Raw genomic sequence first — 13,332 nt, 5'->3', positions numbered from 1 at the left:
GTTATATATATATGCATTTATACTTACGCATGTATAGATACGGTTCTATTCATATATGTCTATGTATAGACAGAACTCTATCTATAGTATATATACTATAATGCTATCGTTAGCATCAATATATGCCATGATTTGCATTAATGCGTAATGCTATTTTAGATGGATAATGACTATTATCAATACATATAGATATCTATCTAATAACAGCATTTATAAAGCACATCCAGGTTTTTAAAGCACTTTACAAATGTTACTCATGTGATCCTCACAACAACCTCGTTTGGTAGATGCTAGTTTTATCTCCCTTTTACAAATAAGGAAATGAGCAGACAGAGGTTAAGTGACTTGTCCAGGGTCACCCAGCTAGTAAAGTGTCTGAAGCAGGCTTAGAATTCTAGTCTTCCCGATTCCATAGATTCATAGAGAATGCAGCTGATGTTTGTCAAGAAATAAACCCTGTGCTTTTCCTGTGTTTTATTTTGTTTTTGTCTAGGCTTGCGATTCCTCCCTCCAGGAAACTCCTGGCATGAAATTCCCTCCACCAGTATAGATCTCTATCTCTTCTGTAGCTCATAGAGTCCTAGATCAGGAGTTCTTAACCTCATGGGGAGGGGAGAGGAGGGGAGGGAAGGTCATGGGCCCGTTTGGAAGTCTAGTGAATGCTATGAACCCCTTCTCAGAACAATGTTTTTCAATACATAAAACAAAATAATACAAAATAATATAATTACAAAGGGAACAAATTATAGTAAAATACAGTTATTATATATATATATATGTATATATATGTATATTTACAAATTCCGTGACCTCATGTTATCAACCCCTGTCTTAGGGAGGTGCCTAGAGTCACTGATAAGCTATGAGAAGTGCTCCTGACTATGCAATAGTATGCATGTATGTATGAAAGGAAGGAAGGAGGGAGGGAGAGAGGGAAGAAGGAAGGAAAGGAAAGGGAAGGAGAGGAGAGGAGAGGTTACTAAATGCTTTACAAGTATTATTTCATTTGATCTTCACAATAGTCAGGGGTGGATAGCTGCTATTATCTCCATTTTACAGGTGAGTAAATGGAGGCAAATAGGGGTTAAGGGACTTGCCAAGGGTCACACAGCCAGTAAATGTCTGAGGCAGGACAGGGAGGTAGGTGCTATTCTTCTTCTCATTTTTACTGATGGTAAAACTGAGGATAAGAAAAGTTAAGTAATTTGCCTAGTCACACAGCCAGAGAGTGTCCGAGCGAGGCCGGATTTGAACTCAGGTCTTGCTGGCTTCACTGTGCCACCAAGCTGCCCTTCTTCATACATGGATTAACACTGAGTGTTTTGTGCCAGCCTTGGAAAAATCAGTGATACGGAGAAATCGACCTGTCCTAGATTATCTATGTAAATAAGGAAGTCCACAGTGGATTTAAAGACCACACTGACCATTTCTGAGGGGCTGGGTTGTGCTCCAGATCCTTATGGGGAGCATTTGGCTGATGCCAGCTTAGGAGAATCAGATCCCTGCTCTCCTTCCTAGGGCTACTACTTCTGCGCCCCTGGCAGCAAAAAGAAGATCATGCTCTGCTTGGCCTGCGCCCGGTCCATGGTCGGCCAGAAAAATTTGAAAAAATTGCTTCCGGGCCACAAGTTCCTCTGTGCCTCTGGTTCCAAGGAACAAAAGCAACTCTGCTTAAGAAACCTCGTTGCAAATCAGGTATGTAGAGCACTGAGGTGTGCTAACGCTGTGAAGCAATGGGCCCAAAGGTGTAAAGGCCCTGGTTTGTTATTAAATGTTCTCGCTTTTTCAGCCTCTATGACAAAACTCATTCTATTATAATCCAGTAAGTGCTGCCTATGTGCTGGCTATGTGGGGTGGGGGTGGGGAAGGAAATACGGGGTGTCCCAAAAGTCTTAGTGCAGTATTGAGCTAATTAAAGCTAAAATCTGTACTAAGACTTTTAGGACACCCTGTACAAGAACAGAAATAAAACAGTCCCTGCCTTCTTGGAGCTCCCATCTCTTCCTTCTCTACTCCTTCCGTTTATCCCGTATTTGAATGATCCTGTTCACTAACCACTTTATCTAAATTAATTCATCATTTTCCAAGTTAGATTAAAATACATTTTCTAATAATAGCCTGAATTTTACCTTGATGTCTCTGACACTTTTGCTGCTCTCTGCCCCTCACCTACTGTTCTGCTCTCTGTTCAATTTAATTGGTTCTTTTTTAAGTGTTATTTTTAATTTATGGAATACCACAAGCATTTCCATAATATAGTAGAATAAAAAAGGTGATTGCACATGAAACTGCAAACTTAATTCTGCAAACTTAATTCAACACACTTTTGTAAACCACCTACTGCGTGCAGTTTTGCTAGGGGCTGGGGAATATGGGGACAGAAATCAAGCTTATCTTCTTCTGAGGGGATACATGTTTACACATTTTTAAAAATGAGGTATTTTGAGAAGAGAGAGGGCTAACAACAGGGAGGGACCAGGGGATGTTTTGAGAAAGAATTACCACACGGCTGATCCTTAAATAACATAACATTTCTGAGAGACAAGAATGAGGAGCAAGTACATTCCTGGCTACTGGGCAGTGGGAGATGGAATGAGGCTGAGGATCTAACCAGTTGGCCAGTTTGTCTGAAACCTAGAGCACATAAAGAGGCCTAATAGTTTGCAAAGTTAAAATAGTAACAGGTCCTTCTGTAGCTTTATGTAGGCACTAAGAACACCTAACAAGTCTTCACTGATGCAAATACACTCAGGGAGATTTGCTTTGCTATTGCTGGTATGCCTCAGTTCAGTTACTCACATCTCAATTTATGTATAATGTCTGGAGAGCAAATCACCGCCAGACAGACCAACATGGGATCTCAGTTTAAACTGGGATGATTTCACCATCCCAATTAACTTTTAATTTTGTAAAGGATTGTTTTACACAATTGCACATGTATAACCTATATCTGATTGCTTACTGTCTCAGGGAAGAGAGAGGAAAGAGATAGAATTTGAAGTTCAAAACTTTAAAAGGAAAACAAATGTTAAAAATTGTTATAACGTGCAATTGGGGAAAAATCAAATATTATATATTAATTTTAGAAAAGATAAGCCTTGTAGTGAAATTGGTCATTGTTTTCCCACTGTTGCTAAGGGGAAGATCCCTGGAACAAAACACAGTGAACATTACTGAATAACAGCTACAAAAATATTTTGCTCTGCGCATAAAACATCCCACAATTTACTTGTCTATCAGTCAAACAGTGTTTATCAGATTTTTACTATGTATTTTGTACTGTGCTAAGATTGGGGATATGAAGAAGGGCAAAACCAGGGTTCTTGCCTTGAAAGGACTCTCATTCTTACGACCAATTCAACAAGTATGTATGTCCAAGGTATGTGTAGGATAAGTGGGAATCATGCCAGAGGGAAGGCACCAGAAGTCATGGGGCAGGGGAGGAGGGTGGGAAGAGGAAGAAGACTGGGAAAAGCTTCTGGAAGAAGGTGGAATTTGAGCCAAATCTAGAAGGAAGCCTGGAAAACCAGGAGGTGAAGACAAGAAGGAAGGTCATTCCAAACTCATGCAAACCGGCTTTTAGAGGTTAGGAAAACCCATTGTTGTTCTCAAGCTCTCATACCATCGCTCAACCCTTTACCTTTACTCTTCCCTGGTCATTGCTGCTGGTGGCACCTCTTCACCTTTAGTAGCCGTGGAAGGCAAGAGAGATAGAAAAGACCAGGACCAACCAGAGACAGAGAAGATAGGCAGGGGATTACAAGCCCAACAGGTATTACTCTTAAGTGGCCAGGCCATTAAAGGTCAGAGAGGAAACAAAATATTACTCATGTGCCATGGCTTAGTAGAAAGAGCATTGGGATGAGAATCAGGAGATAGAAGTTCTTCTGGTTCTGCCTTCAGTTATGACCTTGGGCAAGTCATTTGCCTTTCTTTTCTGAAGCACAGTTTCTCCATTTTATAAATAAGGAAAAAACATCCTCCATAAAACAGCTTACTCTAAAAGTCTATGTCTCTGTGATTCTAATGTAATGATCATCTTGTTTTCAGGCTGACAAATTGTTATAGTAAACATACTGTGTGAATGTAGCCTGTGCTTCCCTCAAACATGGGCCCCTGAAAACTAAACTGAGATCTAAGGCATGCTTTGGATTAGCATCTAATCAAAGTGACAGCTCACGAGTCCCCTAGTAATGTTTTTTTTTTCCTTTTTATTAAACCAGAGCAGAGGATGCATTAATTCAAAGCAAATGGTGTTTAATGAAAATGTATAAACAAGGTCTTAAAATAAAAGGGAAACCCCTCTTTTCCCACATACATAGGGGCACACTCTCTCCTAATTTTCTATCCAATAGAAGCAGAAGCAACATGAATCAGGAATACACATTAGATAACTAATTTCCTAAGAGGTGCCCTAGGCTCTCTTCTGATCCACCGTCCTGCATCACCAAGGTCCTCATGAACATTTTGAAGTGTATGTCCCAGAGGCATCTCTAACTCAACATGTCCAGAATAGAACTCAATGTATTTCTCCCCAAACCCATGCCTCTTCCGCACTTGGTCAAGCAAACCATTTTCTTCCAGTCCCTCCCAGGTTCACAATCCCTGATGCATTTGCCTGTATTTACTTTCATTCACCTTTTATATACAATCAACTGCTAGATATTGTCGTCCTCGCCTTCACAACTCTCTTGCCTGGCTTCCCTTCTCTTCACTCACAAAGCCCCTACAGTTCAGGTCCTGATGTCTTCTTCTCTGGAGTACTGCAGTAACCTTGTAAGTGGTCTCCCTACCTTTCCTCACTCCAGCTCCACATAGCTGCCCAAGTGATCTTCCTAAAATCCAAGCAAACCAGCAAACTCCAGTGGTTTAAATTAAGGAAGGAGGCCCATAGTTCAGGAAAATTTTAGCTCTTTTGTGAATCACACCCAGGAAGCCAGAAGAAGTCTTTAATTATAAGACTATCTTTTTGAAATTTTTAATTTTGTCTCAGCAGCCATTCCCCCAGTCTTGCTTGCTATTTGGTCTGGGGTGAGAAAATACCTTTCAACTCCCATCATGCTCCTCTAGCTGACATTGTCCACAATAATTTTCTTGGTGATTCACTGGAAGACTGGAGGAGCAGGGATGAGAGTTGGGACATTTAGCCTGCATTCTTATAGGTATACCTACATCTCTGTTCTCCATTCTTTAGTAAACACTTCTGGGGCAACTAGGTGGCTCAGGAGATAGAGCTCTCAGCCTAGAGTCAGGAGGACCTGAGTTCAAATCCAGTCTCAAACATTTAGTAGCTCTGTGACCCTGGACAAGTCACTTAACCCCATTTACCTCAGTTTCCTCATCTGTAAAATTATCTGGAGAAGGAAATAGCAAACCAGTCCAGTATCTCTGCCAAGAAAACCTCAAATGGCATCATAAAGAGTTGGACATGACTGAAAATGATTAAACAACAAAGTAAACATTTTAAAACATTATTGTGAATTTTTTTTCAAAAACATGTGGGGACAAAAAAAGACAACTTCTCTTTTCATTACTCTCTCATTAAGATCTCTTTGAGATGGTCTCAATACAAATTTTCCCATACATTTTTAGATGATTGGTTTTAGTAGATGATACCCTTTTAAATATATTTTAAAAGAAAGAGAAAGTCCTGGCAACATTCAAGTATGTGGCCTTTTAAAAATCATTCAATTCAATAAACATTTTGCAAGCATCTGTTGTGTACAGAGCACCACACAAACACCTGGGGGAGATAAGACATAATCCCAATCCCCATGGAACTTGTGCTTTTAGTAGATTACTCCTATGGCCTCTTGAAATCCAGCACTATCACAATTTGGAATTTGGAAGACCAGGACAAACTCAAGAATTTTGAACTCAGACATTTATGTTCATCATCTCCCTGAAATGGAGTTTCTTTGTCTGTAAAATGAGAGATCTGGTTGATTCATCTCTGAGGACTCTTCCGGCTGCAACGGGCTGTGACTTTGTCATTGTAGCAATGGTAGTTTGTAGTTGGCGAATTTGCCTTTGGAACCCAGATTAAAACGATGCAGCGCTGTCCAAAGTGCCCTCGGCGCTGGCTGTAATTCATGGCAGTATTAGAATGCCAGGAGTAGCCATGCAGCCTTTTAGGTTAGTTAAAAGTTTACTTAATTTTCATGCAGAAATCTCATAAGAGTACGAACTAACCAATGCAAAACATAGATGTCAAATACATATATATATACATACATACATATATATGTATATGTGTATATATATATACACATACATACATATATATATATGTGTATATGTATATGTGTATATATGTATGTATATATATATACACTTACAATGTGGAGACAGAATTTGGTCACAATGCCAAAACAAATATTTCATCTCAGGAAATTTATGACTATAAAAATGTCATCAGTGTGCTCCCTGGTGTTTTGCAGGGTGATTTATCCTCTTGTGGAGATGAATATAGTCTAAGGCATCCTGAAGAACTTCGATTAACTTTTCAACGAGGAAGCTCCATGCAAACTTTATCACATAATATTTTGGCAACCATGCGCCAGACACCGGTGAAAGTAATTGCATATAAAAACGGAACAAGATCTGCCAATGGCAAATTAATTGTCGCTCAATCTTTCCCTGTGGTAAGTGGCTTTACAGTTTAGATGCTAGATTCCTCAGACGTTCTGATGTTGATTTTTTTTCTTGAGAGGTAGAGGCCTTGGATGATAAAGTCTCTGAATAACTCTAGAGCTTGCAAATAATGTAATTGTCATTTTCCTTCCTACCTATATGTAAAACATTTCCTTAACTAAAGAGTTATAAGAAAATGAAAAAATAGATGTAGCTTTTGTTTTGTTTTGCTGTCTTTTGCCAGGCTTAAAGTATAGGGGGTGGGGGTGCTGTACTATAGGGCACAGGTGTCAAAACTGGGAAATACTTAACAAGATAAACAAAAATACAGTAAAATAGAAATCACATCATACATTTTAAAACTGAGCCAATAGACAGCCCACAAGAATCTTTATGTGTTAATTAGTGGGCCCCATTTCTATCTGAGTTTGACACTATTCTTATAAGGGATGGATTATGGGACTTGGAGCCTGGAAGACATGGGTTCAGATACTGCCCCTGACATTTGTCATCTCTGTGGCCTTGGACAAATTACCGAACTTCCCTAAGCCTCAGTTTTCTTATCTGTAAAATAAGGATTATCTTAAAGCATCAATTTTTATATGGTTGTTACAAAGCTAAACAGAGATATTGGAGAGATAAATAGTTGTTTTACATATATATATATATATATACATATATATACTTAGAGATATAGCATACACACACATATATGTGTATATATATATTTAAAAGATTAAATAAAAATGGCTTAGTAACGGTAGCTTTATACACTAGAAAGGATGCTGGATTTGTAGTCAGAAAAAATGGATTCAAATGCCAGTTATGCCAATTACTACCTGAGGTACTACTTACCTCATTTCCTCAAAATCCAACTTGAGAATTGGATTATATGATCTCAACAGCTCCTTCAAGTTCTAAGTCTCTATGACTCAACTGACTTTTGGATATTCCAATGCTAGACCTAACAGATAATAGATGGGAACCTCTAATAAATTGATTCAACATTATTTAGTCCCTACTATTCTTGGCACTAAGGGAAAATGTGCAATTTAGAGAACGTGTGGTCACTAGCCTTCAAAGAGCTTATAGTCTAAGGGCATAAGATATAGTTACATCTTTCTACAACACACAACAATTAATTCAAGAGGTTTTAAACAGTTCCTGTTTAGGTTTGGGGTGTGTGGGATTTGTTACTGAAATGGGGATATCAAGGAGAGGAAATGATATTTGAATTAGGCTTCAAAGAATAGGTGGAGACTTAATCCATGAGGAATATTAGGTTGGGCATTCTAGAGATGCTCTGTAGAAGAATCTGGTCATTTGTTTTCTAAATGGTTTTGTGCACTTAAAGGGACTGTCAGTTAATTTCCATCCACAGGGAGCAGAAACTATGTTAAAGTACTTGGATCAGTCTGGGATCTCGTTGATGTAGTTACTTCCTCCATCAATGCAGTTACAATCCGTCCATGTCTGCCGATCATCCTGAGTGATTCTCTTCCATGTCTTCCTTTATATACAGTACAAGGGAGCCACCCCATGTTGTTGGGAGGAAGGGATTTCCTCTAGCTCTTCTGACATTATGTCAGTACCAATGGGTACCTACTATTTAGATATAAATAAATAAAATTTGTTGTCCCTCAATCTCACTACATGACTCACCCATTCCTTTTCCTGTTAGATTTGTCTTTGGTGATATTTATAACTCGCTTTGTGTATTTTCATGTGGAGATTGTTTCAAATAAAAATAGACCAACAGACCAATAATTATGGTACTTTCCTAGTAAAATCTCTTCTGTGTGAAGAATTATATAAAGTATAATGTACAATGCTCAGGTAAGGTTTTAGTATTCATTTCTACCCATCCCTTCACCTTACTACAAGGCACATCTGTACATCTGTACCCATGGTGGGGGGCGGGGGGGGGGGTTTCTAGAAGGGAGAACTAATTCTTTTGAGCTAAATAATCCAGTCAAAATTGGGACCCAATATTTAATTGTCCATCCATATATGTGTGTAGATATGTCAGTAAAACTCAAGCCTATGTTTTTGATGACATTACTAATGAAAAAAAAAACCAGTTCACCTGTAATTAGCATGTTATTAGATTGGTTTTATAGGCATTTTTTGTTGGAAGATAATGGCTGATCCTTTGTTTTCTCCCATGGGTCTTAAACTAAGACCTAACACCTCTGGGCTCAGTAATGATTAATCCCCTCGAGCACTTCACACTTTTCCAAGTGTGCTTTAATTTGGATCACACCAGAGGCCAGTTAGCTTTCCATAGAGAATGTGTTCTCCATGCATCGATGGCAGCGAGTTCAGAATTCACAGGGATTTTGTGACCAAAAGATGAAGATGAGAATGAGTCCCGAAGTTGCCCCAGCACACTGATGGAGAAGTCCAAGCATACATCCTGGGGAAGGTGAATCGGGAGGCTTTAGGGTTAGGCAGGCCTTTGGGCTGATAATGTACTGTAAATATATGATCTCACTGGGCTCTCCTAATGAGGTAGGGGAGGCATGATCCATAGTCTCATATTTAGACACAGAGGATACTACCAGAGCTAAGCATAAGAAAACAAGGCAAGAATTTACTTTAGGTTCTTCCTTGCTTAAAAAAATAGAGGAGACAGTAAAGGAATTCTCTTTGTAGTTGAACATAAATAATGTTTATTGGTAAGACATCGGTGCTCAGTGAACTAACAAGAACCGAGGCCAGAGGCTCACGGGGCCTCATCTAGGCTCCATCACTGCCTGGTTTTGTGGCCTCAGGCAAACAATTTAACCTTCCTGCCCCCTTTCTCCATTATAAAATGGAGGTAATGACATTTATCATCCATTTTCCCAACAGCTTGGTCATGAAGGTTAACTAATCATTCATTTCAAAGCAGTTTGTACATAGGAAGTAAGTACTACAGGAATGCTAAGCCATATTAGAAGAACACGATCGAATGCTATTTTCTAGGACTCACTTCAGGGAAATACCTTGATTAGAAAATGTACTCAAATGTCTCATATGTATGTAGAGACTTATTACTGAAACGGATGGAAGAATTGTCACACGAGGATTAAACAAATGTCAGTGGACCCTACAGATTATACGTAGGCAGACACACACATATACATATGTATATTGTGCACATGGGTATATATTAATGTATACAGCCTATATGTGGGTATATTTGTATATATGTATACATATGTTTATATATGTGCAATATGCTTATGTACTTACACATGTGTTGTGTGCATTTAGTTAGCCTATGTTTGTGTTATGTTATGTATACACATATATACATAGATATATACAGACATGTCCATATGTAGATATACATATACCTATACACACATATCCATATCCATATATACACCTATGCTACTAAGTATTAGGTGACAACTTGGAGTCGAGTTTCTGAGCATTCAATGAGTTTGTGTGTCAAACTGAAGAGTGACCTTCATCACAGTTTAGTCACCATCCCCAACCCCCTACCCCACTGCCTAGATTCTTACAGTGGGTATTTTCTAGCTCCTTTCAGGATGCACAGCACAGCTTGGTCTGACAAGAGCAGCTTCTAGACTCTACACATATGATGGTACCACCATTCTTAACCTAAATGATTTAATTTTGTGGGCTGTAAATGAATTCTTGAAACACAAAGACTCTGAAGAAAAAAAACATACATCCCCAGAAGAGAACAAAGAAATGCCGATTCAGAGTACAGAAGGTAAGTCCAATATGGCGGAGCTGAGTTAGCTTTGGAACATGAGTCAGAAGATTTGCATTCTAGCCCCGGGCTCTGCAACTTATTTACTGTTTGAATCTGAACAGGGTGCCTTCATTAGCCCCTCTGGGCCTCAGAATTCCTCAAGTCAAAAGTGATGGAGTTGGACTTGAGGACCCAGAAATCTCTTTCTTCTTTAATGTTCTTTAATTCTAGGTTTCATGGCAATTGTCATTGGATTTAAGAGCTGGAAGGGATCTTGGAAATCATCTCTTCCTTTAGCTAAAGATGGAGGGAGCTGAGATCCCTAGAGGGGAAGTGACTTGCTGCAAGTCACACCGCGAATAAGTTCATTTCAACAAGATTTTTCTGGTAATGCTAGTGCCTTCCCTCTGTTGAATGCCTCCAATTTATTGTATCTATAGACACAGTTTGCATGTTGTCTCTGCCATTGGAGTATGTGCTCCTCAAGAACTAGGACTGCCTTTTGCCTTCCTTTGTATCTCCTGAGCTTAGCACAAAGCCTGGCGTATTTGTTGTCATTGTTGTTCATCCGTTCAGTTGAGTCTGACCATGACCCCATGGACCATAGCATGCCAGTCCTTTCCATCCTCTACTACCTCCTACAGTCTGTCCAAGCTGCCTGGTATATAGTAGGTGCTTATTAAATGCTTGTACATTGGCTTACCAGTTCCACTTATGGTCAGTCACAGACACACACACACACTCTGAAATATTTCTCAGATCTCTTCCCCACCCTCTTCTCTATTTGCACTGTCACCTCCCTAATATTGAATCTCATTACCACTCCCATGGATTATTTTAATAGCCTCTACAGTCCTTGACTCTTTGTCTACTCTTTTCAGTTCATCTTTCATATTGCTACTAGACTAATATTTGTTATGCCTAGATCTGGTCATGTCATGCCTTGGTTCAAAAATCTTCTGTGGCTGCCTATTGCCTCCTAAATGGATGAATGGATGGGTGGATGGGTGGATGGATGGATGGATGAATAAATGAACAAATAAATAAACAAGCAGATGAATGAATGAATACATGAATAAATAAAAATATAGGTGATACTTTTCTATTGGACCAAAATATAAATGTTCTAGAATGTAGGCACTATTAATGAAAATGGATCATGAATGAAGCAATAAATATACTTTTCCATTCAGTCATTGAATAAAACTAATTATATCTGAAGTGACATTGACCATTAAGACTACGGATGGGTCATAGAAAGCTACCTCAAAAGATCTTGCCCTGTTGGCATGTAATCACTGAATGAAAGTAGCATGTCCTCACTGAGGGCTAGATCTTGTCTGCTTGCTCCCTGGCAGGTTTTCAAAGTTTTTATGTAAATAATATTTACAATGAGACTCTTCGTTGTACTGTGTTGTACAATGTGAAGTTTCTAATGTTTTTTTCTTAATACAAACTTTCTTTGAAGAAGCTTAACTCTAATCATAGTGTCTCTCAATTTTGAAAGAAAAGATAAAAGGATAAAATTAAGAAAATTTCTCTTAATTTTTAATTGAAATAAACTTATTGTTATCTTTCTCAGATAAAAAACCAAACCAAGGGGAAATCAAGCCATCTCCACAAACCATGAAGTCATCCCATTTGCATTATTTCAACTCTTCTTTGCTCACCCTCATTCTTAAAAATCCTATAGAAGTCTGGGTTTCATGTGGGGAACCATTTATACCTCTGGATGGTAAGAGAGAGGGAAAAGGGGAGTCAATTCCCCGTTTACTTTATGGAAAATGAATTAAATGTGTGTCCATGTCAACCTAGTGCCACATTTATGCAAAGGATGAGTAGTTGGGTCTATCAATTCACATGTGCAAGAGAATGGATGGCTTCATATCCCAGATGTACCTTTTTTTTTTCCTCACGGGGATAGAATGTTTTGCCTGGGAAAATATCTAATTTAGGTGATAAAGAGATTCTCCATGTACAAGGCTGCAAATAATGGTATACATTACAAAATAACAAATGAGTTTAATTCACCACAAGGAAGACCTGTCTGCACATCTTCATTTTTAAGAATTACCCCCTTTAGGCAGTAGGTGGGTGTTTAAAAAACAAATGATTCCAAACCAAGCTTCCATCACCACCGAACAGATTTGGGGAGCGGGAGATGAAAGATGGCCCTCTCATATGCTAAATATTTATAATAAAGCTGCGGTTCTATTTTCCCCTCTTTGATTCCACATGGACATGCCTTAAGCTCTGTCATCTTTCAAAGGTGTTTCTTTTGATGACCCTCACCTTTTAATTACTTGTCTCTAATTGGATCTATCTCATGGACTTCCAGGGGCATTACAAATTATCGGCTTGTGTGATAAATTGCTGTTGATAAGAGAATTCAGGATAAAGACCCTGGGTTTCTATGATTACAGCTTTGGAAAGATCAGAAAAACTTGAGAGAAAGAATTGGCTAAAGAAAGACAGAATTTTGGCTGATCTGGAATTCATGAAACACAAAATGAGACAGTTAAAAGGTTGGTATGAAAAAAAAAAACAGAGTATGTTCCGTTTCATTCAGAATATGACCTCAGTTTACGGATTGATATTTTACTCTAGATAGATATTTAGCTAATGAACTGTAGACAAAACACAGCTATAAAAGCAGCACAAATCTCACAGCTAATGCCACATTTCTTGAATATTGATTTTATTTTAATAGTCACCTATCAGGCACCCTGCCCATATTACAAGCTCAACCTGTCCCAAACTAAACTCAGCATCTTCCTCTTCTCTCTCCCACTTTTCTTCCCCCTGCCCCCTGAAGTTTGCCCCTCTTCTTGACTTTCTTACATCTGTCAATGGCTACACCAAAGAGCTAGTGAGTTATGGTGAAGAGAGCATTGGTTCCAGAGCCAAAGAACCTAGGTCCAAATACTGCCTCTGATGCTACTATCCATATATAAGACTTTGGGTAGATCACTTGAACTCTCTAGTTCCGT

At 38.8% G+C, this 13,332-nt stretch overlaps 1 protein-coding gene across 1 annotated transcript in view; it reads left to right on the top strand.

Annotated features, from left to right (window-relative positions):
• The window catches only part of DCDC1 (doublecortin domain containing 1), a 494,261-nt gene that overhangs the window by 374,837 nt on the left and 106,092 nt on the right, over positions 1–13,332 (top strand). Inside the window, 5 exon segments of the mRNA XM_036765123.1 lie at positions 1,519–1,683; positions 6,390–6,644; positions 10,162–10,360; positions 11,925–12,077; positions 12,766–12,867. Coding sequence (XP_036621018.1) covers positions 1,519–1,683; positions 6,390–6,644; positions 10,162–10,360; positions 11,925–12,077; positions 12,766–12,867 — 874 coding nt within the window.

The sequence above is a fragment of the Trichosurus vulpecula genome, chromosome 6 (genome assembly GCF_011100635.1).
Source record: "Trichosurus vulpecula isolate mTriVul1 chromosome 6, mTriVul1.pri, whole genome shotgun sequence".
Lineage (NCBI taxonomy): Eukaryota > Metazoa > Chordata > Mammalia > Diprotodontia > Phalangeridae > Trichosurus > Trichosurus vulpecula.
The sequence above is the reverse complement of the archived record's forward strand: the minus strand, read 5'-3'. Positions and strand labels throughout refer to the sequence as shown.